This window comes from Astatotilapia calliptera, chromosome 10 (genome assembly GCF_900246225.1).
Source record: "Astatotilapia calliptera chromosome 10, fAstCal1.2, whole genome shotgun sequence".
Taxonomy (NCBI): Eukaryota; Metazoa; Chordata; class Actinopteri; order Cichliformes; family Cichlidae; genus Astatotilapia; species Astatotilapia calliptera.
This window is the reverse complement of record NC_039311.1, coordinates 17,688,265-17,716,003: the sequence shown is the minus strand read 5'-3', so window position 1 is coordinate 17,716,003 and position 27,739 is coordinate 17,688,265. Positions and strand designations below refer to the sequence as shown.

The 27,739-nt window shown below is 43.0% G+C and overlaps 1 protein-coding gene, 1 long non-coding RNA gene and 2 pseudogenes across 2 annotated transcripts; 1 reads left to right on the top strand and 3 right to left on the bottom strand.

Annotated features, from left to right (window-relative positions):
- Positions 1–5,057: 5,057 nt before the first annotated feature.
- On the bottom strand, positions 5,058–6,622 carry LOC113030939 (olfactory receptor 51F2-like). Its single transcript, XM_026182744.1, has 3 exons — positions 6,547–6,622; positions 5,840–5,893; positions 5,058–5,530 (listed from the first exon to the last, which is right to left on the bottom strand). Exons 1-3 carry the CDS (start codon positions 6,620–6,622, stop codon positions 5,058–5,060), a joined length of 603 nt encoding a protein of 200 aa, XP_026038529.1.
- A 5,379-nt stretch (positions 6,623–12,001) lies between these two features.
- LOC113031270 (uncharacterized) lies at positions 12,002–12,324 on the bottom strand. The gene is made up of 3 exons (XR_003273705.1): positions 12,293–12,324; positions 12,159–12,223; positions 12,002–12,076 (listed from the first exon to the last, which is right to left on the bottom strand). It is a non-coding gene; the product is annotated as an uncharacterized LOC113031270 (long non-coding RNA).
- A 9,426-nt stretch (positions 12,325–21,750) lies between these two features.
- On the bottom strand, positions 21,751–22,477 carry LOC113030740 (olfactory receptor 1500-like; annotated as a pseudogene).
- Positions 22,478–23,699: 1,222 nt separating this feature from the next.
- On the top strand, positions 23,700–26,034 carry LOC113030752 (uncharacterized; annotated as a pseudogene).
- The last annotated feature ends 1,705 nt before the right edge of the window (positions 26,035–27,739 follow it).

Here is a 27,739-nt window from a genome sequence, read left to right as displayed (position 1 = left end):
AAAAGGCACATGGGTTACAGAGAGAGCACAGCTTGCCTGGTGGGTACGTCTGAAAGTGATCAAAAGAAAGTGGGCGAAGCCGAAATGGACAGGACATCGCACGCTGTTTGACTGAAGGGCAAAGGGGAAGCCGGGTAGCACTGGAGCCAGTGTGCAGTAGCTGAGGAGCCAGGAAGGTCGGTGAAGGAACAAGGAGCAACTTGAGCACCAAAGGGGGAATCGAGCCCTGACTCAAATGAGTCGGAGAACACCCAGACCTCAACCACGGGGGCAAAGTAATCCCGTGGTCTGTGGCCAGGTCTCAGGGTAGTCTCCCCCTAAGACTGAAGAAAGAAGAGGAGGAAGAACGCAGAGACTCACCCCACCCTGGAAAAAGAAGACTGAGTGAATAGATGTTGAAGGTTGTCTACTCCACACCACCCTATTCAAGCAGTTAAACTGATTTTATCTTAGGAAGTGGGAAAAGCATTCACACAAAGAGAGTCTGTCAGGTTTAGGAAACCAGTTTTCCCCCAGGATGAAGGACACGTGTGATGTGATCTCTCATTGGAGAGAAAAAAAGGGGGATTGTTGAGAATATAAATAAATAAACTTAAGTTGTGCGCTATTTGAACACCTTGCCTGCCTGCAGCACTAAAGGACTCCATGAGAGACGTCTGTCTCGCCCTAGCAGCACCTGTCCCTCTCCAGAATTCATAGCGCGGCCCAGCCAATTCCAGCTACTTAGTTTTAATATTACTCTTATTTCTCTTTCTGAGTCGTGTTGAAAATAGCTTCCGTAATATACATCAGAGTTAAAGAGAATATAGTTTGGTCGAAGATCAGACACCAGCGAGGGAGGATAAGAAGGACAGACGCAACAACATTGTCATCCCCTATGTAGCCAGTGTATCAGAAAAACTCAGGTGAGTTTTCTCCAAGCATGACATCCCGGTGCATTTCAGACCCAGCAACACGCTCAGACAAAAACTGGTTCACCCGAAAGACAAAGCGCCAAAACACAGACTTAACAATGTGGTGTATGCTGTACAGTGCAGCGAGGAATGCCCAGACCTCTACATTGGAGAGACCAAACAGCCACTTCACAAGCGCATGGCACAACATAGAAGAGCCACCTGCACAGGACTTAGCAGTCCATCTGCATCTAAAGGACAAAGGTCACTCTTTTGAGGATGCCAATGTTCCCGTTTGGGACAGAGAAGACAGATGGTTTGAAAAAGGAGTGAAAGAAGCCATCTATGTCCACTGTGAGCGACCATCTTTGAACAGAGACGGTGGTTTACGACACCAACTGTCTGCCGCCTATAATCCAGTTTTGAGTTCCCTCCCCAGACGCCTTAACGCCCACTCATATCCTGGGCCATCTGACCTCAGGAATTTGCATGATAAGGTGGGGCCAGGTTTCACAATGAGCTCACCCGAAACCCTGGCTGATTGGGACCCACACCCAGTTTCACACCTTGGCTCAGGCGATTAGAGGATCATCAGGGGGTCCTTTTGTCCCTCTGTGGGGGGATACTCCCACTAGGTTTAAATCTGGGACTCCCCACCATTTGACCTTAGAACTGAAGAAGCTTTTCGGATGAGAGGTGAAACGTCTTCAAGCAACTTAAAGAAGTCCAGACACTTTTCTTTGCAAGCTCCTTTGACTACGATGACTGAGAACCTTCACAGACATAGTTTGGGATTGTAATATTACAATATGGCCGTTAATGGGTGTAAGAAGGCCTGGAATGGGAACAAAGAACTGGGGTGCAGGGCAGGAGGACAATCAACCCCCACCTCCAGGCCAGGAAGCAAGAGTTACTGAGGGTGAGGGGCAGACAAAGGGGTCAAACGGACACTACCTTAAAAGGAGATGGGGGTCAGGGTGTCAGCACCCTTGGCCACTGTACTAGTGTATTTCCATTGTGGGGGTGTTTACTGTAGGGGGGAGGAGACCAGAGGTTATAACTGTAACTGTTGTGTGGAGTTCTTTAGATCAGCCTTTAGCATAGGACTGCATAGGATGCAGTGTGCTGATCTCCAGATGGATCTGTACGAATAATGGGTAATAAAAGGATTGTGTAAAACATGGAAACATCTCAGCGTGATCTCTACCAGGACCAAAAGAATTGCAGACACCGGCGTTGTCTCAACAGTCGCAAAAAAACTTATACATATTTTCAGGTGAGAATGTAGCTGTGTAAACTTCAAATATCTGAGCCGACCGACACATCATCTTCAAACCCCCGCGATCTTTCGCTACTCGGGTTAAACATGATATATAAGTTACTTTGATAACTTAAAAATGTTATTGTTTGGCTTTTTCAGTGTTTTATTTGTTCATGAGTAAATCGGTTTGGCTGAGATTAAAGTTATTAGATTAGATTCAATTAAATTTAATTATTTTAATCCCTCGGGAGGGTTCCTCCGGGGTTTTCACACAGCTGAATAAACATCAATCAGGAAATGATTAAACAGAAGTTTGAGACGGTCGAGAGTTTACGTTTACCCCCGGCCCAACAGCCCTTTTGAATGTCTCCCTAGTATGGCCACAACACCTCACTCTTGGAGCACTTTTTTGCCACATGTATCGCAAACAACGTCTTAGCTGTTTGTGAAGGTAAAATACGTCCGCACATGACTCCAATTACGCTCAGCCATTGCTGTGAGTCAAGGGGCTGCGAGACATTTATACAGCCGTATTTCACACATGACTGAAAGGTGGAAGAGGAAGTAGTTCATTTGAATGTAGACAATCCGAATGTTATTGTTTCTTTCCACTGTGTTCCTGTAAATGATAAACTACAAATTTAATCTAAATTACTAAAACATTGATATTTTAATGTGAGAATCCCACAACTTAGACATTCACATTACTCACACTCTCATTACACATACATATAGGATCTTGGGGGTGGGCACGATACACGGAATCCAAAGTACCATCAGGGTGTACACCCACCCCTGGTGTCGTTGCCCACCTCTCAATGTTAAATACACGTAGACATTGAGGGCTAGCAGGAGGGACCATGCGCTTACCTGCTGCTCTCTGGCAGGTAGCTCCATGCCCTCCTGGGTTTTAAATGCACCTTAGAACACACATGCATCAACACTACAATGAGCGGGTGGAGGGAGGTTTGGAGTCTTCTCTCACCCCCATTCTCTGCGACCTGCTGGAGCGGGGGGGCTAGGAGGAGGAGTTGGCCATCCGACTGCGGTCTGGAGTGTGGGGCCTTCCTGCTGCTGCGGAGTCGGGGCGGTCTGCCTCCCCCCACCGCAGGGAAAAGGGTAACACCACCTGGGTCTGGGTGCAGTTCCCCCCTCCAGGGGCAAGGGTACCTAGACACGGTTTGTAGAGTACGCTTGGGGAGTGTGATCGTGTGTACAGCGTCTCTTTATGTCTGTCTCCACATTGGTTGAGTGTGGAGTAAGTGCATATGAGAGCATGAGGGTGGGAATGGATGTTTGTATATGTGTGTGCCTGTATTTCTGTGTCTATATGTCAGGTTGGGTGTCAGGCGCCACCTCTCTGGGGACATCTCAGGCCCTCCAAGGTTTGGAGGCCTATCTACCACCACTTCCCCTGCCAGTGGCGGACTCCCTCAGACATCGGTGCGTTGGTGGTTCTTTGTGTCCGGGGATGGACGTCCAGGTACACACCGGCTCACTCCTTGGCGGCCACTTATCGGGGCCTGGAGCCTGGGGCTCGCTCGGGCCACTTCGGAGGTGGGGTGCCCCCGGCCTCTCGGCCTGGGGCTCGGTCACTCAGGCACGGCTGGCTGCCGGCGGAGCTCACGGGCGCGTCACTGCAACTCCCCCTGGCTTCTGCTCCGCGGCTGCTGAGTGAGCCCTCATCTGGGACTCTCCTCAGCTCTTTCTGGGACAGTGGCGCGGCTGCCCCTCTGTTGGTCTTCCTTGGTCTCTTGTGTTCTGGGGGCCTCTGGATGTCTGGAGTTTTGATCTCCTCCATACCTGCTTCATGCCCTGGAGGACGGGGCTGTGGCCCCCCCACACCCTCTAGCAGATCATTACATGAAGGAACCTTTTAAAAAACAAAAAACAAGCGCGTCCATGCTCACAGGTGTACATACGGGTGATCACACCCACAAACTACACCCTTTTTGGCTCCTACCTCAAAGCACACTGTGTTCTGTTGATCTTATGTGCTGCACAATAATGTTTAATATTTAGTATTTACTGTCATATTCCCATATATCATTGTGATGTTGTTTATTCTATTACTCTTGTTCTCTTCCGCTTGTTTTCTTTTTTCTTTCTCAGCAGGTGATCCAGGTGATTGATATATGCATTTTTTTCCCCCGCTCATTCTGTTGGTTTTTGTCTTTTGCCCTTCTCCCCCGTCCCTCTTCTCAGCTGTTTCTCTTTCCCTCTTTCTTTCTCCCCTTCTTTCCCCCAGTCAAGTCTGTCCCGTATTCAGTAAGTGAAAATAAAATAAACAATAAAAGGTGAATCAAATGGACCATTACGGCAAGGCTGGGATGGTCAATTTGGTAAAGTAAATCCGTTGGGCATCTTTCTTTGCCTTTAGACAACAATTCTGATGGCAAAAGAGCCAAACGGGACAGGCAAAAAAAAAACCCAAAAAAAAAATAAAAAAAAATTTGAGAATCGATATATTTTTCGTATTTTTCACATTTTTTAAATATGTGACAGGTGGTATTGTACGACTTCAAAAAAATAATTGATTATAATGGAAAGCAGCTTTTACAATTTCATTTTACTATGGTCATGGAAGACAAATTACTCTGGTATTACTTCACTTATATTTTTATTGTTGAATATTCTTTTTCAATTATATTAACTTGTAATTTCAATTCTATGGTCATTTAGATTCTATAATAGTACCATAACAGTGGCACACACAGGTACTGAAACAACAAATTCAAAGAAAAAAGAAGATTGCTGCTACTAAAACTGACTAAAGTTAAAATAATGTCTACATCTTAGTCCTGAAAAATACAGAGGAGCACAATCTCTTTGGTCACAGAAAGACTAAATCTTTTACATCAGATGGCAGAGGGCACTGCAGACATTCAAGTCTAAATCCTTTTTTAATATTTTGTGGCAATTTTGGATGTAACTCGAGTTTTCAGCAACTTCTTTAATGACTCTTTGATCTCCTGTGTCTGAAGAACATAGATAATCGGGTTTAACATGGGAGGCAATACAGTGCTCATAGAAAGGCTTATGATTCTAGCATTTGGATGTATTACACTCCCAAAGATATACACAAATGTAAATGGAAGGAAATAAATTGCCACTAATGAAAGGTGACCTGTGTAGGTTTTGAAAGCTTTCACTCTTTCCCTAAATGTAGAAATTTTTGACAAAGAATAGCCAATACAGCAGTAACTTCCCACAATAAATGCCAGTGGAAACCCAAGAATTATAACTAGTGCCGAACCAGCAAATGCATAATTGGGGGTATTATCATTGCAGCCAAGACGATACATAGGACCATGATCACAGAAATAGCTCTGAATAACAACAGACTTACAAAAAGAAAGTCTTGTGAGAAGGCCAGCTGCAATGAGTATAAGAGTTATGGCAAGAAGCCAGAAAAAAGCGATCAAAGATAAAATGAGCTTGTGGCTCACTCTCATTTGATAGTGCAGCGGGTACATGATAGCCATGACTCTGTCAAAGGACAATACAACCAGATTAAAACCTTGCATAAAAATTGAAGTAAAGCAGAAAAACATGAAAGTCAAGCAGTCATTGTAGGAAATATAATAATGGTTAAACAGAAAAATGTCAACAACCTTTGGAACCAAAGCAGAGCTACTTAACAGGTCTGTAAATGCAAGGTTAAAAACAGCAATATATTTAGGACTTCTCAACATGCGATCCAATGTTATTACAATCATCACTAACGTGTTTCCCACCACTGCAAGAATGTAAATAAAACACAGAAAGACAAAATAATATCTAATATTAGGTATGCCAATAAAACCACTTATTATAAAATATGCAGGTCGCACAAAGGTGATGTTGTTCTCAGCAGCTGAGTTAATCAATGCCATGTAAAGAGCTTCTGTTAATCTTCTATAATTCTCTGTACTCTTTTGTGTAGGCTGCCTCTAGTTTGTGAAGGCTAGCTACAAATATAAGCAGAGCAACTTTGTGCTCTGATACTTATAGCAGTACTCTGTTCTCTTGTGTACTGCTCTCCTCATGTGTGTGCATGTGTGCATAGGGTACACAATTCAGCAGCCAGCCAAACACCATTCAAAATACGGGAGTCAGATAATAGCGTCCAAGCTCCAGGTGCTTTATTTTAGGTTGCAGCTGTACAGCAGGTCACAGTGGTTGTATTGGACTACCTGGGTTCACAAGTGTTATCCACCCACTTAAAAGAATAATAAAAAAATTCTTGGCAGCTAAAGGTCAATCTCATAATTCCTATTCATTGCTAAGACTTATAATATTATTATTGTTAATAATAATAACTTAATTATATCACCCTTTCGAAACATCAAGTTACAGTGCTTTACAGCTCAAATAAAAGCAACACATAGAACAGATAGAAGTTAAATCTACATGTTAAAACATAGAGACCCATAAACAGGCATATAATCAGCCATACTGAGGGATATTCATCCCTACATACACGCATACATGGCTAGAGGGCCATGGTTAGATCCAAAAGGTCGGCTGCATTGATAAGGTGTGCAGGGGACTGTCCATGTAAAGTTTATATGTTAATAACATAATTTAAAGTGGATTCTGAATTTCACTGGAAGCCAGTGAAGGGAAGCAAGGATAGGTTTAATATGTGACTGCTGGCTAGTTTTCGTTAGCAGCCTTGCTGCTGCATTCTGAACTAATTGAAGATGAGCTATGAAAGAACTGAGAGATGTACGTGAAAAGTGAATTGTAATAATCAACACAGGAGAAAATTAAAGTGTGTACTAAAAGTTCAAGATGACAAACTCACAGTAAAGGGTTGTTGTTCGCAATATTTCTCAAATGAAGGAAACAAGACTGGGTAACCTTTGAGATATGACTTTCAAAATTCAAGTGTTGATCTTGGTATCAAAAAGGAAACCAAGGTTTTTAACCAGATGATTTGATGGTATTAGCGAGGGCACTGATGTACTGGCTAACTTTGAATGTTTGGGCTGAGCACTAGAACCTCAGTTTTACTTGAATTGAGATGGAGGAAATCAGAATACATCCAATTAGCAACACATGAGCGGTGCAGATGAGAACATACATTGATTAATATGAATTCATATTACTCATTTTACAGACCCAGCTAGTCTTAGAGTGTCCAACAAGATTTTGATGTAATGTAATATAGGCGAATATTGTGTTTTCCTGACAATGGACCTGACCTCTGCCTTTCATTCTGTTGAACATTATATTTTGCTCGACTGGCTGAGACGTACTACCTGAGTTTGCATAGCTTCCACCTACAGTACATACACATGCACTTAGTGGGGTTAGGTTAATTGGTGATTACAAATTGCCCATTGGTGTGAGTATGAATGTTTGTCTGTATTTTATTTCTTCTTTTTTTAAGTTTTAGCCTGTGGGAGACAGGTGTCCATGGTCCTGAGCCTGCCGACTCAGTGTTTTGTGTTTCCTTATGCTTTTGTTCATTCCGATTTGCCATTTGTTAGGTTTCTGTTCTTTGCCTGCCTGCTCCCATTTCTCTGTGTTCCCTCCGTCTGTCCATGGTGTCACACTGTCTGCTTGTGAATCTGTCTGTTTAGTTCTGTGTCTTGTCTGGTTCTGTGTCGTTGAGTTTCCGGTTTTATTGTAAAGGTCTCCGTCTCATGTGAGTGTGTTCAGTTTACGTTTCCCCTGTCCCGTCAGCTCTGATTTCTCCCAGCTGTGTTGCCCTCCTGTCTCTCATCCCCTGATTACTGGTGTGTGTATTTAAGCCCTGTGTGTTCTCCTGCCTGTTGCTGGTTTGTCTGCGTTGCTCCGTGTCAGTCTGCGTTACTCTGTGTTCCATCCTGTTCCTCGTCTGTGTCTCTCTGCCTCTCATCCCTTTTGGTATCTTCTCAGGTTAGTTATTTAGTTTTCCCAGTTTAGGTTTCTTTAGTTTATTGTCCTCCCTCATTGCCTGTTTTGCCACCACTCCACTTTGTAAATAAACATCACTAGCATTATCATCCACTGCTTGCATTTTGGGTCCTTTCTCCCTCCAACACTACACGGCTCGCCTCGGTAGCCGTGACAACAGGTGTCATAACCACAAAACCTTCTGTAAATTAATAGCATTAACCCCACATGAGCCTCACTCCATATGCAGTTACATGTTGTCATAAATGCTGCCGATGGAACTTGCGTATCACACACAAGTTTCGGCTATCAGCAATTAACACGGGGACTGACTGGACTGACAAAAACTTGACTGACATGACACCAATATGCAAGATTGCACCTCCACCCACAGAGCAAAAAGGGTGGATGTTTCTTTTTTTTACAGGAACAGGAGGATGAAAGCAACATCTTAGTTTTGCATGTCTTGTAGGCCATGCAGATCTTTTGGTTGCCAGTTTTTTCTGTGTCTATTTACAAGCAGTGTGTTAATATGACCTTCTATTGTTTACAATGCAAAGGTCACTGTGAGAAAGTGTGCATACAAGATGCACTGGGCTAACATCTACTTTTTCTACAGCAGAAGGATAATCATATGATTTAATCACATGATTTGCAGCAGGAAACACCACTGGCCAATTTTCTAAACACAGGTTTACAGGCCTGGAGCAGAGCTACTCCATGGGAGAAGCCCTGGAATCTTTAAGAGAGAATGGGCAACTTTATTGTGCATCTCTAATTGTTTTGAATTGACACATGGCAAGGACCATGTGGCAAAAGGGGTTTGTCAGGGTAGTTTTAATTTTTAATTACAGGTGCAGTGACCAAACTGATGGAAGAAGATTATTCATAAGATGCAGACTGAGACCTGGAGAGAAGGCTTCAAGAGCACCAGATGGGCGACCAGTCTTATCCCCAGAGATCAGAACAAGAGCTATTAAAAAGGCACATGGTTTACAGAGAGAGCACAGCTTGCCTGGTGGGTACGTCTGAAAGTGATCAAAAGAAAGTGGGCGAAGCCGAAATGGACAGGACATCGCACGCTGTTTGACTGAAGGGCAAAGGCGAAGCCGGGTAGCACTGGAGCCAGTGTGCAGTAGCTGAGGAGCCAGGAAGGTCGGTGAAGGAACAAGGAGCAACTTGAGCACCAAAGGGGGAATCGAGCCCTGACTCAAATGAGTCAGAGAACACCCAGACCTCAACCACGGGGGCAAAGTAATCCCGTGGTCTGTGGCCAGGTCTCAGGGTAGTCTCCCCCTGAGACTGAAGAAAGCAGAGGAGGAAGAACACAGAGACTCACCCCACGCTAGAAAAAGAAGACTGAGTGAATAGATATTGAAGGTTGTCTACTCCACACCACCCTATTCAAGCAGTTAAACTGATTTTATCTTAGGAAGTGGGAAAAGCATTCACACAAAGAGATTCTGTCAGGTTTAGGAAACCAGTTTTCCCCCAGGATGAAGGACACGTGTGATGTGATCTCTCATTGGAGAGATAAAAAAGGGGGATTGTTGAGAATATAAATAAATAAACTTAAGTTGTGCGCTATTTGAACAGCTTGCTTGCATGCAGCACTAAAGGACTCCGTGAGAGACGTCTGTCTTGCCCTAGCAGCACCTGTCCCTCTCCTCCTCTTCAGTTCGCCTCAACATATGCTCGTCATATTCTGTGATATGATTTACTCTGAGGTGTTTGACAAGGTTAGTGGTGTTGCCACAACCATACATGCCAACCCTCCCGATTTTTCCGGGAGAATCCCGAATTTCAGTGCCCCTCCCGAAAATCTCCTGGAGCCACCGTTCTCCCGAATTTCAGTGCCCCTCCCGAAAATCTCCCGGAGCCACCGTTCTCCCGAATTTCTCCCAATTTTCCACCCGGACAACAAAATTGAAAAACCATATCGCAGAATTCATAGTGCGGCCCAGCCAATTCCAGCTACTTAGTTTTAATATTACTCTTATTTTTCTTTCTGAGTCGTGTTGAGAATATATTCCGTAATATACATCAGAGTTAAAGAGAATATAGTTTGGTCGAAGATCAGACACCAGCGAGGGAGGATAAGAAGGACAGACGCAACAACATTGTCATCCCCTATGTAGCCGGTGTATCAGAAAAACTCAGGTGAGTTTTCTCCAAGCATGACATCCCGGTGTACTTCAGACCCAGCAACACGCTCAGACAAAAACTGGTTCACCCGAAAGACAAAACTCCAACACACAGACTTAACAATGTGGTGTATGCTGTACAGTGCAGCGAGGAATGCCCAGACCTCTACATTGGAGAGACCAAACAGCCACTTCACAAGCGCATGGCACAACATAGAAGAGCCACCTGCACAGGACAAGACTCAGCAGTCCATCTGCATCTGAAGGATAAAGGACACTCTTTTGAGGATGCCAATGTTCACATTTTGGACAGAGAAGACAGATGGTTTGAAAGAGGAGTGAAAGAAGCCATCTATGTCCACTGTGAGTGACCATCTTTGAACAGAGACGGTGGTTTACGACACCAACTGTCTGCCATCTATAATCCAGTTTTGAGTTCCCTCCCCAGACGCCTTAACGCCCACTCATATCCTGGGCCATCTGACCTCAGGAATTTGCATGATAAGGTGGGGCCAGGGTTTCACAATAAGCTCACCCGAAACCCTGGCTGATTGGGACCCACGCACAGTTTCACACCTTGGCTCAGGCGATTAGAGGATCATCAGGGGGTCCTTTTGTCCCTCTGTGGGGGGATACTCCCACTAGGTTTAAATCTGGGACTCCCCACCATTTGACCTTAGAACTGAAGAAGCTTTTCGGATGAGAGGTGAAACGTCTTCAAGCAACTTAAAGAAGTCCAGACGCTTTTCTTTGCAAGCTCCTTTGACTACGATGACTTGGATGACTGAGAACCTTCACAGACATAGTTTGGGATTGTAATATTACAATATGGCCGTTAATGGGTGTAAAAAGGCCTGGAATGGGAACAAAGAACTGGGGTGCAGGGCAGGAGGACAATCAACCCCCAGGCCAGGAAGCAAGAGTTACTGAGGGTGAGGGGCAGACAAAGGGCAAACGGACACAACCTTAAAAGGAGATGGGGGTTGGGGTGTCAGCACCCTTGGCCACTGTACTAGTGTATTTCCATTGTGGGGGTGTTTACTGTAGGGGGGAGGAGACCAGAGGTTATAACTGTAACTGTTGTGTGGAGTTCTTTAGATCAGCCTTTAGCATAGGACTGTGCTGATCTCCAGATGGATCTGTAAGAATAATGGGTAATAAAAGGATTGTGTAAAACATGGAAACATCTCAGCGTGATTTCTACCAGGACCAAAAGAATTGCAGACACCGGCGTTGTCTCAACAGTCGCAAAAAAACTTATGTAGCGAGCAAAAGCCACCGAGTAACCGCTAAGGGCCTCTATACTACTTGTGCAAACTTTCAGGCCCAAAGCTCTCACAGGAACGAGCCCAGAATAAACAGGACAAGAGGGTCAATATCAGTCAGATATGTTAAAATTTATTATTTTAAAAGAACACAAAGGGTTTGCAAAAGGCCTAAAACATCAAAATGGTAAAAAGGTCACTAACGACCACAAGATAGTGTTATTGGTGCAACCTGCCAGCAATGCAACTATCACCTGAGGGCTTGCTCTCCCTTGGCGGTCCCAGATGCTCGTTGCTTTAAAAGAAACAAATCCACCCCAAATAAATACGAGCCCAACAGAACACTTATCGCATGCACTAAGTGCTAGTTCAGGCAATAATCGGTGGCACTAAAAATCACTCTTAATACAAAATTATTCACTGCAAATCCACACAGAGCACCTCTAAAGATCCTAATTCCCCCAAGGTAAGAGTCCCACTCAGGGATTGCACATTGCCCGACTAATATTGCACCAGCCCAGTAGAAATAAAAACAAACCCGGCATAAAAAAAAACAGTTTTAAAAGGTGACCCTACCAAAACCAAAAACACAACAACAAGGAGAAGGAGGGAAAAAAAACAGCGACAAATTCACATGTGCAGCCTGCCCTGCAGGAGGCAATACAATATAAATTAGATTATAGTGCATCAATATACTTTTTTTAATGTCAAATATATTAAGTTAACATACCTCCAGCAGACAACTGTGTTTGCTGCACACCTGGCTTATCTTGGCTTATCTTGTGAAAATCACTACTAAAACATAAAATACAATAAACATCAAATACATTTCAACAAATTTAAAAAAAGAAAAACAGCCTGTACCTCGAACCTCTGCTGTAGAGGTTTACAACAACTGTTTGTGTAGCAGACAATTAAAACTTCTCAGGCTCTTCACCTACTCACACAACCATTGTTCACAGCCGCTCGTCAGTGGAAATGAAGAGCACCTGCTGCTACTTCCTCTTTTATACCCTCCATTGGGTCCCCTGGGTCCTAAAGACTTCCCCATTACAATTGCCCCCGTTTTAAAAGGTCACCGTCCCGGTGACCACTTACTGCCAGGGCCTAAATAAATTTTGGGGCAAATCATTATGGACAAGAGAGCTCTGTGAATCGCTAGTGAGAACAGCAGTAGTCTGATTTACTGACCGTGGGAGATTAAAGGGGTTAGAATGCTTTCCTGCTGTACTTCTTTTAGGCCGCCCCTGAACTCTTCCCGAGTCCTGCTCTAAAACATTCTCCCTATTATCAATCCCACTTTCCTCTGGCTGTTCTGGAACTATGGATACAGGGTTCAAGTTGCTCGAGCCTATGCTACTAGTTTCACTAACAAGCTCGGGAATACATACCGAGGGTGGCTGATCTTTGGGTGGGTTTGGAACAAGGGCGAGTACAACTCCACCAGCCTCACTGTCATCATCTGGTGTATCTGATGTTGACTGCCGGGGTGACTCAACTACCAGCCCTGGGTCAGAGAGAGGATATTCGTCTGGAGCAGGTGCTACAATACCTGAGGGTATTACTCTCAACTCGGCCCGATTTAAGTTCTTGTCTGGACCTGAACGATCTCTAGGGCGTATTTTGTAAACCCTGCCTTCTTTGTCCATACTCTGCACAACAACATACACCATAGGATCCCAGGCATCGTGGATCTTATGGCGGCCTAAAGGATGACTTTTCCGATAAACCAGAGTACCTGGGGAGAGAAGGGAAGTAACTGTGGGCTGAAAATGTTTATTTCTCCTCTCTGCAGCTTGTTGGAGTTGTTCTTTCGCATGCACATAAACTGAACTTAGACGTTGTTTATGCTCCTCTACCCACTCCTGCGCAGATCTAGACATTGGTTCCGACTGGGAAGCCCCCAGTAAGAAGTCAATGGGCAACTGGGGCTTCTGACCAAACATAAGCTCATAAGGTGAAAAACCGGTGGACTGATGTTCTGTGGTATTGTAAGCATACAATACCTGTGGCAAGTATTGCGGCCACTTTCTTTTCTTATCAGGAGGGAGCGTACGCAACAGATCATGGAGTGTTCTGTTAAATCTCTCGCATTGTCCATTGCCCTCAGGATGATATGGTGTGGTTCTGCTTTTGTCTATGCCGTACAGGTGACACAGACGTTTCAGCAAGTCTCCCTCAAAGCTCTTTCCCTGATCACTATGGATACGCTTAGGGACCCCATAGATATAAAACCATTTTTCAGTTAATACCCGTGCCACTGTACTTGCCCGTTGATCTACTGTAGGGTATGCTTGAGAGAACTTTGAAAACACGTCAGTGACCACAAGTACATTCTCACGCCCATCACTAGACTTGTCCAAAACACTGAAATCAATGGCAATGACTTCCAGGGGTTTAGAAGCCACCAAACCCCCCCTGAATGTGCGAACTTTTGGTTTTACAGCCTTTGCCAAGACACAACGATCGCACTCCTGACAATATTTCTCAATGTCACGTGCCATAAAGGGCCAAAAACACCTTTCTCTCACCAGGCTGGTAGTGCGTCCAATGCCTTGATGCCCATGATCATCATGTAAACTTCTCAGGACCTCTGTTTGCAAGCACTGGGGTAGCAACAGTTGAAACAAAACTTGGCCATTACCAGGTGTCTGAACTCGACGATACAAGACACCTTCCTTCAACTTGATTCTGGGCCACTGTTGCACCAACTTTTTCACTCCCTTACTTACATTACCCATTTCCTGCTTGGTAGGCAGCCTCCCTCTTTCCCAATACTGTGAAAAAGGGCCAATTACCGGGTCAGCAGCTTGAAGGGATATTAGATCAGCTTTAGGTCGGGATGGAAATGCACCTATGGCTCTACACGTAGCGGCAACAGCATTTCCCAGTTGACCTACATCTGTCTGATCTTGCACTTCCTGTGGAACCTTCAACCCTGGAAGCAGGCCAGATGGACTCTGTGGATGCAGTTGCCGTGACAATGCATCAGCGTTGCGATTGCTGGGACCTGGCCTATATTTAATCTCAAAGTTGAACACAGCTAGCTCTGAGGCCCATCGCTGCTCTACGGCTCCCAATTTAGCAGTTTGCAAATAGCTAAGGGGATTGTTATCTGTGAACACGACAAACTTATTTCCCAACAAATATTCACGGAATTTTTGAGTGACAGCCCATTTTAGTGCCAAGAATTCCAACTTTCTAGAGCTATAATTGGACATATTCCTTTCACTAGGTCGCAGGCCCCGGCTAGCAAAAGCAACTGGCCGCCTCTTTCCTTCTTGCTCCTGAGATAAAACTGCCCCTAACCCTGCCTGACTAGCATCTATCTCAAGGACAAAAGGTTTAGCAAAATCTGCATATGCCAATACTGGGGCACTAACCAGCAGCCTTTTTAGTGTTTGGAATGCATTCTCACATTCCTCACTCCAAAGGTGACACATTGCCCCACTGGCACCACTTCTACGTTTCTTCTTGGTACCTCCCAGCTCGCCCACCAGCCAGTGGAGCGGGGCAGCATACTTGGCAAAACCTTCAACAAAACGCCGATAATATGAGGCAAATCCCAAAAATGACTGTAGCTCTGTACAAGTAGTCGGTCGTGCCCACTCAGCCACTGCACTAATCTTAGAAGGGTCGGTCGCCACCCCAGAAGCCGATATCACATGCCCGAGGTATTGAACCTCTGGCTGGAAAAAGTGACACTTCTCCAGCTTCAACTTTAGATTGTGTTCTTTGAGCCGCGTTAAGACCAAGTCAAGACGCTCCAGATGCTGCTCAAAGGAGGATGAAAACACAACAATATCATCCAGGTACAATAAAAGGGACTGGAAACTTTGATCCCCAAAAATCCGCTCCATTAGCCTCTGAAAGGTGCTAGGGGCATTACAAAGCCCAAATGGCATTCGATTGAATTCGAACAGACCAAAAGGGGTACAGAAAGCAGTCTTGGCTTTGTCCTTCTCGGCCACTGGTACTTGATTATACCCACTTGCAAGGTCCAATGTAGAGAACCACTGTGCTCCCGTCAGGGCATCTAATGACTCCTCAATACGGGGTAATGGATAAGCATCTTTCCGTGTCTTGGCATTAAGCAAACGGTAATCAACACACAGCCTAATCTCTCCATTTTTCTTGAAAACCACCACAATTGGGGAAGAATAAGGGCTACTGCTTAGACGCACTACCCCCCGATCCAACAAATCTTTAATATGGGCTTTCACTTGTTCATACTGAGAGGGTGGGAGCCTGCGATACCGCTGTCGCACTGGGGCATCATCCATTAAAGGGATCTCATGTTCCACCAATGTGGTACATCCTAAATCTCCCTCCCCATAGCTGAAAACTGAACAATACTTCTGCAAAAGTGACACTCCTTGTTGTGACTGTTCATTGGACAAGTTAGGCCATGAGAGCTCGGAAAAATCAAGGTGCGGATGCACCTGTACAGTCACTTCGTGCATCGTTATCTGCAACGTGGGATCATCAGACTCTGCAGTAATGACAGATTCCCCAGATGATGGAGGGTCAACCAGATGCAATTCACCTAGTTGTGTACAGGGCGGTAACCAAACATCCTCAATTCCCACATTAACCACCGGAATGTCAACAACACCCTGTTCAACAGAAAGGAGGGCCGGAGAAACCAAGATGCCCCCTGGCAGGGGATTACCTGTCGCTATGGGCTCCAGGAGCACTGATGGAAGGTTAATGTTAGCAGCAGAGGGGCAGCTAGTACGTATCCATTTCAACGAACCAGCAGGGACACAAACAGCTCGACCGTGGACTTTTGCTTTACCTAAATACCCGGATGTATTCAAAGCCTCAATGCGCTGACACTTGTGAAGTGTCTCTCTCCACGTCTTACTGGCATTTTCAAGGGCAGGAGATTCAAACAGACGAGGGCCAAACTGCTCAAAGAGTAGGTGGTAACAACGGCTAATGATATTCATCCCCAAGAGGCCAGGCACACTCTGTGGCTGCTGAACGCTCCCATCTAGAGGGTCCTCCACCACCAACACGCCCATTTTTGTCAGGGTGCCACCAAAAACAGTCACATCAAGCTCCATGTAGCCTATATAGGGGATTTTCAACCCATTAGCTGCCCTGAGGCGTAACCATTGGCATTTCTTTAAGTGCCCCACCCCCTGCGACCTGAAGTGCTTCTCAAAGAAACTCTCTCGAATAGTGGTGACCATGGACCCAGTATCCAAAAGACAGGGAACTATAACACCCCCCATTTCTATTTCCACCACTGGACAATTCCCAATTAGTCGAGAGGGACCTTCCATAACAACTTCAGCTGAGCCTATAAACCCTGTTCCTGATGCCTGGCTCTCTGCACCAGAGGGACCTAGTTTCCCGATGGCTGAGACTCAGGGCCTTGTTCCACAACCTGACTTTGTACAGCATGAGACCCACCACTATTCTTTATAGCTGGATGTTTTACCCTACAGAACCTGGCAATATGACCAGCCCTACCACACCGATGGCAAATTGGCTTTCCATCTGCCTGGAAACGAAAAGGCCTAGTTGTGGGAGGGGTCAGGGGTAGTTCAGTCTGAGATGGCTGTGAAAATTGGACAGACATTTGCTTCATGAGCGTATCCAATTGAACCTGTTGTTTACGAAGGCACTCTTTTATCTGTAGAATGTCCTCATTAGGCCCAAGGGTGACTGCATGCATCTCTGCATTAACTCCCTCTACTACCTGACAGTTCGTATCACAAGAATAGGCTCGGGACCTAGTTTTCCCTCCCTGCCTACCTACATCAGCCCACTTAAGGGCGATACTGCGTAGGGCAAGAAAGGACATGTCTGGTGTTTGAAGGACCCGCTGTTTCAGCTCTCTGCGCAGCATATCATCATGGACATGTTCAGTAAACTGGTCCCTTAGCAATATATCAGAATTTGGAATACCACCTGGTGTCTTACAGATTACAGTGTGCATTAAAGATTTAAGGGCATGAGAGTAATCTCGCAGAGATTCCCCTTCTCGCTGGGTGCGCTGGAAGAACTGTAGCTGGGCAGCTACATATGACTGAGTGCAGCTATAGTGCTCGACCAAAATATCAAAGATCTTGTCAGGAGTGTCTCTGCTGATACTCGAATGAAAACAGACCTCAGATTTAGCACTGTCATCAAGATGGTCCATCACAAACATCACTTGTGCTGCTCTTGACATAGGACGAATCTCCAGGCATCTACGTACTTCTTCAACCCACTGGTCAACAGTTAACAAGTCCAATGACAATTTACCAGTAAACCTTGGGCATTTACGCTCCCGAGGTGCATAAACGTAACACACATTTGTAGCTTCATTTATTGGGTTCATATTTGATGGCACAGTAGATGGACCTGGCACTGGATCTGGCACTAGACCAGTCACAGGAGAACGTTCCTGTAATTGGTCTCTCAACTGTTCATTTGCTGCTTTTAGCTGTTGCAGCTGCTCCAAGAGGGCCTGTACGTCGTCCATAGGGTCGGCGAAGGAGGTTTATTATCCCCGCAGCAGCCCAACCGTTGGCTTCCGCTCCGTAGAAGATGTCACTGTTTTTCCTCCTCTCCTCTAACACTCTTACTAAAATAAACAGGGCCACACTAAAATAAAAACCAAACACCGTAACTGATATGACCTGGATCCTGTCGGCAACGCCAATTAATGTAGCGAGCGAAAGCCACCGAGTAACCGCTAAGGGCCTCTATACTACTTGTGCAAACTTTCAGGCCCAAAGCTCTCACAGGAACGAGCCCAGAATAAACAGGACAAGAGGGTCAATATCAGTCAGATATGTTAAAATTTATTATTTTAAAAGAACACAAAGGGTTTGCAAAAGGCCTAAAACATCAAAATGGTAAAAAGGTCACTAACGACCACAAGATAGTGTTATTGGTGCAACCTGCCAGCAATGCAACTATCACCTGAGGGCTTGCTCTCCCTTGGCGGTCCCAGATGCTCGTTGCTTTAAAAGAAACAAATCCACCCCAAATAAATACGAGCCTAACAGAACACTTATCGCATGCACTAAGTGCTAGTTCAGGCAATAATCGGTGGCACTAAAAATCACTCTTAATACAAAATTATTCACTGCAAATCCACACAGAGCACCTCTAAAGATCCTAATTCCCCCAAGGTAAGAGTCCCACTCAGGGATTGCACATTCCCCGACTAATATTGCACCAGCCCAGTAGAAATAAAAACAAACCCGGCATAAAAAAAACAGTTTTAAAAGGTGACCCTACCAAAACCAAAAACACAACAACAAGGAGAAGGAGGGAAAAAAAAACAGCGACAAATTCACATGTGCAGCCTGCCCTGCAGGAGGCCATACAATATAAATTAGATTATAGTGCATCAATATACTTTTTTTAATGTCAAATATATTAAGTTAACATACCTCCAGCAGACAACTGTGTTTGCTGCACACCTGGCTTATCTTTAGTGATGTGACGTTCTGTATCGAGGCTTCGGAGCGTGTGTCGAGTACTGGAGGGGGCGTTTCCGCGAAGCGCGTATCGAGGCTTGCTTCATTTATGGGAGGAGCTGAAAATGATGACGTCCGAAGCCTCGCTGCCCGGCTGTACCACGTGACTGGTTCATGAAGTGGTTCGAACTTTGCCGCGAGATATGACAGCGATATAAACCCCTCAGACTTCAATCAAAATGTGGGTGTTTGATGGAGAGTTGCGGTTAGTGAGAGTTGGAGAGAGTTTGGAGGTTTATGAGAGTGAGGAGAGAAAGTCAGGAGAGAATGGAGCCAGCTAAGAAGAGGAGGATGTCCTCCCTTGTGTGGGAACATTTTGATCTTATTCCTCCCAACAAGGTATGTAAATTTCTAAAGAAGATGTATTGTCATGATACTGATGGTGCAATAAAACCTATGTTAAGCTGTCTGTACTTTTGTACAAGGTGAAGTGTTTGCTATGTGCCAGGGAGCTGGGATATAACAACAACACCTCATCCATGCTTAGGCACTACAGAGCTTTGCATGAGAATAGGGGGAACACCGATTGTGGAGCAAGACCAGGTGAGCCATCAAATGCAATGATAATATAGCATGCAGTAATGTTACTAAATGATATAACAATATTATACAACTGTTATAAGTTACGTGTGTGATATTTATATTTGTGCTTTGTTTTTGTTGTCTTTCCTCAGGAGAACAATCTCAAATAGATGAAGACCTGGTCAGCATGGTGATTGAGGACTCCCAGCCATTTAGCATTGTGGAGGACAAAGGATTTAAAAGATTTGTTAAATCATTAAATCCTAGCTATGTTCTCCCCACTAAAGGTTATAAAAGCAGTGAAAATTTAGTTTTTACAGAATAAAATGTGAACAGGCAGGACTGAGGCTCAAAGCCTCAGTGTGTAGCTGTCCATACCTCAACATTACAAAAGCACAACTACTGTCCACACCCCAACCACACCTCACCTCACAGTAAATGATCATTTCCATTTCAAGCATTTCCAAATAATCATTTCCCATACTGCCACTATAAATATACACAGTGTACTGCCATCACTACAATGGTAAAAAATGGTAAAATGGCCTGTATTTATATAGCGCTTTACTAGTCCCTAAGGACCCCAAAGCGCTTTACATATCCAGTCATCCACCCATTCACACACACATTCACACACTGGTGATGGCAAGCTACAATATAAATGTTTTACACACTCCTTTTGTTGTTGACATTTACAGGCTGTGTGCAAAATGCCACACTCTTCAAATTCATGCCAGCTATTATTTTTACGTCCAGTAGGTGTCCTGCTAGAGCAAATGAAGCTTCATGAAGCTTCGCGTTGGGGTGAACCAATTGGATGAAAAGCTTCAGTGCTTCATGGGGCTTCATCTGCCCATCACTACTTATCTTGGCTTATCTTGTGAAAATCACTACTAAAACATAAAATACAATAAACATCAAATACATTTCAACAAATTTAAAAAAAGAAAAACAGCCTGTACCTCGAACCTCTGCTGTAGAGGTTTACAACAACTGTTTGTGTAGCAGACAATTAAAACTTCTCAGGCTCTTCACCTACTCACACAACCATTGTTCACAGCCGCTCGTCAGTGGAAATGAAGAGCACCTGCTGCTACTTCCTCTTTTATACCCTCCATTGGGTCCCCTGGGTCCTAAAGACTTCCCCATTACACTTATACATATTTTCAGGTGAGAATGTTGCTGTGCAAACTTCAAATATCTGAGCCGACCGACACATCATCTTCAAACCCCCGCGATCTTTCGCTACTCGGGTTAAACATGATATATAAGTCACTTTGATAACTTAAAAATGTTATTGTTTGGCTTTTTCAGTGTTTTATTTGTTCATGAGTAAATCGGTTTGGCTGAGATTAAAGTTATTAGATTAGATTCAATTAAATTTAACTTTATTAATCCCTCGGGAGGGTTCCTCCGGGGCTTTCACACAGCTGAATAAACGTCAAACAGAAAATGATTAAACAGAAGTTTGAGATGGTCGAGAGTTTAAGTCAGCGCCCGGTTATATTTTAGATAGCAAGGAGCAGACAGCAGTTTCAATCCACCGAGGGAGCTTGTGCCGTACTACCCAGCTTTCTTTCTACAAATTTAATCTAAATTACTAAAACATTGATATTTTAATGTGAGAATCGATATATTTTTCGTATTTTTCACATTTTTTTAATATGTGACACGTGGTATTGTACGACTTTAAAAAAGGAAATGATTATAATGGAAAGCAGCTTTTACAATTTCATTTTACTATGGTCATGCAAGAGAAATTACTCTGGTATTACTTCAATTATATTTTTATTGTTGAATATTCTTTTTCAATTATATTAACTTGTAATTTCAATTCTATGGTCATTTAGATTCTATAATAGTACCATAACAGTGGCACACACAGGTACTGAAACAACAAATTCAAAGAAAAAAGAAGATTGCTGCTACTAAAACTGACTAAAGTTAAAATAATTTCTACATCTTAGTCCTGAAAAATACAGAGGAGCACAATCTCTTTGGTCACAGAAAGACTAAATCTTTTACATCAGATGGCAGAGGGCACTGCAGACATTCAAGTCTAAATCCTTTTTTAATATTTTGTGGCAATTTTGGATGTAACTCGAGTTTTCAGCAACTTCTTTAATGACTCTTTGATCTCCTGTGTCTGAAGAACATAGATAATCGGGTTTAACATGGGAGGCAATACAGTGCTAATAGAAAGGCTTATGATTCTAGCATTTGGATGTATTACACTCCCAAAGATATACACAAATGTAAATGGAAGAAAATAAATTGCCACTAATGAAAGGTGACCTGTGCAGGTTTTGAAAGCTTTCACTCTTTCCCTAAATGTAGAAATTTTTGACAAAGAATAGCCAATACAGCAGTAACTTCCCATGATAAATGCCAGTGGAAACCCAAAAATTATAACTGGACTCAAACCAGCAATTGCACGATTGGGGGTATTATCATTGCAGCCAAGACGATACATAGGACCATGATCACAATAGTAGCTCTGAATAACAACAGACTTACAAAAAGAAAGTCTTGTGAGAAGGCCAGCTGCAATGAGTATAAGAGTTATGGCAAGAAGCCAGAAAAAAGCGATCAAAGATAAAATGAGCTTGTGGCTCACTCTCATTTGATAGTGCAGCGGGTACATGATAGCCATGACTCTGTCAAAGGACAATACAACCAGATTAAAAGCTTGCATTGAAATGAAAGTAAAGCAGAAAAACATGAAAGTCAAGCAGGCATTGTAGGAAATATAATAATGGTTAAACAGAAAAATGTCAACAACCTTTGGAACCAAAGCAGAGCTACTTAACAGGTCTGTAAATGCAAGGTTAAAAACAGCAATATATTTTGGACTTCTCAACATGCGATCCAATGTTATTACAATCATCACTAATGTGTTTCCCACCACTGCAAGAATGTAAATAAAACACAGAAAGACAAAATAATATCTAATATTAGGTATGCCAATAAAACCACTTATTATAAAATATGCAGGTCGCACAAAGGTGATGTTGTTCTCAGCAGCTGAGTTAATCAATGCCATGTAAAGAGCTTCTGTTAATCTTCTATAATTCTCTGTACTCGTTTGTGTAGGCTGCCTCTAGTTTGTGAAGGCTAGCTACAAATATAAGCAGAGCAACTTTGTGCTCTGATACTTATAGCAGTGCTCTTTTCCCTTGTGTCAGCTGTAAGCAGGCCAGTTTACTCCGCCTCCATTACAGACAATTAGACATGGAAGTAGTAATATTTTAGTTTTGTAAAAAAATTTGTGAAAAATGATTGTCGCTACATTACCGTTCAGTTTGAGGCTTACATCAGAAAATTATATGTTTATTGTTCTCACATGGTATTGGACAGGATTATTTTAACAAACAAAGGACATTTTGCCTGATAATTATTTTTATCCTCTTGTAACTTTACTGTATAAAGAGCTATAACCTCCAAAGTTTCAGAAGTAGTTTATATATAAAAAGATCAGCATTGTTGAACTGCAAAATATCTTGGGTGCAGTTATATTTTTGCACACAAGTATAACAGAATAGCTTTAGTGTTTATTAAAATTTTACTACGAACTTATACAAAATGTAGCAAGACATTAAACAAACAGTTTTATTGATTATGAATTAGACAATATCGGATTCATATCGGTATCGGCAGATATCCAAATGTATCTTTCGGACATACAAAAGTGGTATCGTGGCATCTCTAGACCTCACCCCTAGTGTAAGTCGTGCCCTTCCCCTCCAGACCAGGGATGTGATTATTAAAGATTATGAAAGGCCTGACGGGGCAGCATGGTGGCTAGCACTGTTTCCGCACAGCAAGAAGGTCCTGAGTTCAATTCCACCATCAGGCTGTGGTCTTTCTGGAGTTTGCATGTTCTCCCCGTGTTTGCGTGGGTTCTCTCTGGTTTCCTCCCACAGTTCAAAGACATGCAGTCAGTGCCATGTGAATTTAGAACTACTCGTATGCTCAAACATAGTGGTTAGTAATGGGTCAAGCTGTGGTTAGCACAGATGACCAATAACAGAACACAACTCTGGTTCAGATTGACCATGATGTTCCTCCCAAGCACTCATGCAACCCACCCAGCAACTCCAATAAGACTGGGTACTCTGAACTGTTTTTGGTGTACAGACACAAATGTCATTGAGAAGCCATTCTGACCTCAAGGAAGCAACCCTCTCATCAGCTGGAGAAAACCCCAGGATACTGGCATTACAGTGGTCCCTCGCTATCCACAGGTTTCTGTAAGAGCGTACGTAGGCTGCCATGACAGACCACTACTTCCGTTGTCCGGTTTTATACTTCCGGTTACTCAAAGCGAGACCCAGCGTTCAGTCGTTGCTAACAACAAAATCAGTTACTTTGTGCGGTAATAAGTGGCTTTACCTGTTCGAAGATGAGCTCGGGTTCAACGTGTGCTGTCGTCGGCTGCCACAATAATTCAAGAAAACTGAAAAATGCATTAGAAACATTTTGCCTTGAGCATCAACAACTTAGAAAGGCCTGTCCGTGCCCACCGCCCTACGCACTGCACTCTATGCCGCGGAAGGAGGATCGGAAACTGGCGTGGCTGGCAGCTTTAAGACTCAAACACCCTCCAAAGAGAGTTTATGTTTGCTCCTTTCATTTTATCGATAAAAAGCCCACAGAGCTACACCCCGACCCGGAGCTTTATCTGGGCTATGACCGACCCCCACCGAAGAAAAGAAGAAGGCTCACTCGGACCACTTTGAGTGTGACAGCTTCCAGTAATACGAACAAAAACACAGAATCTGTACCCGGTAAGTGAAAGTGTAAATGTGGTTTGCCACCGTTTCGCATTTTAAACACGCAATTCTTTACTTTTACTAAATAATAGCCTATGGTGAATGGCGTTAGTATCAGCACTAGCTGGTTATTAGCAGCAAAGTCTAAATTTTAACGAAAGTTTATAATAATAATAATAATGCCAAAAGATTAGCTCCAAGGGCTGTAAAAGTCTTAGGTTTGTTTTGTGTTTTTTCAAGTCGAGAAAACTCAAGTAAAAAAGTTAAAGGCAACCTTTGCAAAAATACCAACAGTTGTGACTTTTTTTAGAATGTAAAATAAAATCTAATCACATTAATTGAATAAAATTGTGACTTAGGAACATTTTATGTTGACATTTATGATTTTGCATTTGTGTGAAAAAATGTAGAATGAGAAATTTCACTCAAATATAATAAGCTAAGTGACACTTTACAGTTTCTCTTATGCTAACAGTTTGACTGTACATCTGATCATATTTTTGTCTTATTCAGACTCCACAGTGTTACGTTCAGTGGAATTAGACCAGGCCAGCATCTCCACACAACCCCCTGAGCCACATCTGCACTCAGTCCACACACAGTGGGAGGATCCTTCGCAACAAGACCATCAATACTGCAACAGGTCTCGCAGAAAAGATGTGCAGGATAAGATGACTCAGTGTGATGAAGTTGCATATTTCATTCTTCAAAATGATGCAGACGCTTTGCTGTACACTGGGATAGCCTTAGAAACATTTAACACACTTGTGTCGACACTGGAAGGATATGACAACAATGAATTTACCATGCCTGTCCGAGATCAAGTCCTCATGACACTTATGAAATTAAAGAGTAACCGTGTAATAGGTGACCTAAGCCGCCAGTTTCATATATCACAAAGCATGGCCAGCAAGATCATCTCACACTGGTTAGACAAGCTGGAGGAAGTTCTCCGACCATTAATTCCATGGCTGCCAAAAGAAACTATTCAAGCAACTATGCCTGAAGCCTTCAAGAAGAACTTTCCAAATAGTACATGCATTATAGACTGCAGTGAGACCCTTTTACAGAAACCCAGAAATCTGGGCTCAAGAGGGGAATCATACAGCCATTATTATTCACACAACACAGTCAAATATTTGGTTGCTGTTGCACCATGTGGACTAATCATGTTTGTGTCTGCGGCATATGGCGGCCGATGTAGTGACAAATTTATCACAATGGACTCTGGAATATTAACATACCTAAAACCTGGTGATGAAGTCATGGCAGATAGAGGTTTTACAATTAAAGACTTACTCTTTGAGAGAAAAGTTAGATTAGTAATACCCGCTTTCACAAAAAAACGTAGATAGCTAACTGAGGAACAGGTAACATACACACGTCGGATTGCAAATGTAAGAATCCATGTTGAAAGAGCAATCAGACGCTTGAAAGTCTACAAAATACTTTCACAAATTGTTCCTATAAGCATGGCTCCTAAAGTAGACAAGATACTGAGAATATGTGCTGCTCTAGTGAACTTAAGAGAGGATCTCATTCGTGATACACAATAATTGTGTATGTTATGAACAATTGTGGACTCGGGGATATTAAGATGGTTACTCAGGACATAAAGTTGCGTAGTGTAATGTAATTATTTTAAAATTTGATGTACATATATGTAGAGAGTAAATAATTCCAGGTCTCACTTTTTTATCTTGTGTTCTAGATGAAAGGTTATGTGATACAGTGTGTGTGTGCGTATGTATGTATGTATGTATGTGTATATATAAAACAATTGCAATCAATCAATTGAACAATTATTACTTTTTTATTCAACCACAATGTGATAAATTTCTTAAATGAAAAAAAAATGTTTTTCTCAAATCTACAATAATTAGTTGTGCATTCTTGACATTTTTTTGTGTTGGAAGATTACAGAAATACAGAACTATTCACAACATTTAATGTTGTCAGTTTGTCATTCATTTCCCACCATATGTTACAACTACGTACATTTTAGTTGTATTGAAATATTTAACAGATTTCATATTGAATGTCTCCTTTCATTCACAAGACAGAGACCAAACTCTGCAGACATGTTGGTGTCTGACTGTCCCATTTATAGTTGTAACATGTATTAAAGCTTGCCCATTATCTTCAAGTATCTCTCATTTAACTGAAACCGTCCTGCTGCACACTCCTCTACAAGTCGAGGTAAGAAATATGAGAAGTACAACCCTCTCAAGCGTTTTACTTGTTCCTTTACAAATGCTTCATCATATTGCACTGTAAATGAAACATGCTCAGTAGGTGTCCAGATCACAAGTGTGGCAGTCTTGAGCCCTGTGCAAAACATTGTAAGTTGCACTTGCATGTAATAGCCTCTGCTGCCAGTTTTCTGCAGCTGCAGTTCTCCATCTACCAGTTTGATATCGCTGCATTTCTGGGTAAGCTGCTCCGTAAGTGAAGGATAAGTCTGCACAGGACATTTTATTTCTAGAAGCACATCTGAGTCAATGACCCCGTCAGGACTCGCAGAGAGCCATGGCTCCTGGATGCTGATAACACTACCCATGTGAAGGATGTTCATACCCTGTTCTTTCAGCTGATGACAAGCTTTAACTTCATTTTCTTTACCATAGTTTGTTTCATAATTCCCACGAAAGGAAGGGTACATGTGCTCAGATAAAAATTTGTCATTTTTTGTGGTGGCACGTACTGGAACCTTTTTAGCAGAGCTTGCTGTAAGTCTGATTTTCCTGCAGTTGTGCCACAAATCAGATGCACTTTGCTCTTTTGTTTCTTCTTGTAATTGTTCTGCTTGCTCTTCAGAAACTTGAATGTATGCCTGGTAGAATGCCCTGCATGGATTACAGCTTAGTTTGTAACTGTGTGCTTGGTGTGGCTGAAAAAATTGCTCATCAACTTTACTGTTGCGGTGAGGACCTGCAGATGGCGAGGCATTGTAACACTTTCCAATTAATGTGTTCTTGAGGAGGAAAAGTGGCTTCACTGGTGCTTTGCTAACACTGTCAATAAAGTCTTGATGTGTAAGGTGATATGGTGTGTTAGGGAGAGATTGTGTCACTGCAGTCCGGGAGTTCACATCGTACTGCTGCTCTGCCCTGTGATGTCTGAAGTTTATCTGGCTTAGACGTTTAGGTTCAAGGTTCTTTGCTGTCCCTGCATTCCACCTGCGCTGCTCGTCTGTACACGCAAGCCCTGTCTTTCCACTGATCGCAGCATTCTGCACCTGTAACAAACATTAATAGTTTTTTCTCACTGTCAATACTCAAGATTTAACATAACGAGGAAGTTTACACTAACAAAAGCAGTACACGGTTGGTGTCCTGCATGTTATAGATATGACCCTGGGTCAATACACCTGAATCATATCCAAAACAGATATAAACACTGGCAAAGTCACCCATATTATCCATTTCATATTAATAGTCAGTTACTTTTTGATGCAGAAATATACATCCACAGTCTAATTTTTTTCAAAGTAGTGTGTGTGTACAAATATACATATATATAAACAAACATGT

Bases quoted from the DNA above. Each gene is read 5' to 3' on its own strand.
- LOC113030939 (XM_026182744.1), bottom strand. From the start codon at position 6,622: ATGCGTGTATGTAGGGATGAATATCCCTCAGTATGGCTGATTATATGC. The intron at 5,894-6,546 runs GTAGATTTAACT...ACATTCTTGCAG, and splicing joins GGGTCTCTATGTTTTAACAT to TGGTGGGAAACACGTTAGTG. The intron at 5,531-5,839 runs GTCCTAAATATA...TACTCATTGCAG, and splicing joins ATTGGATCGCATGTTGAGAA to CTGGCCTTCTCACAAGACTT.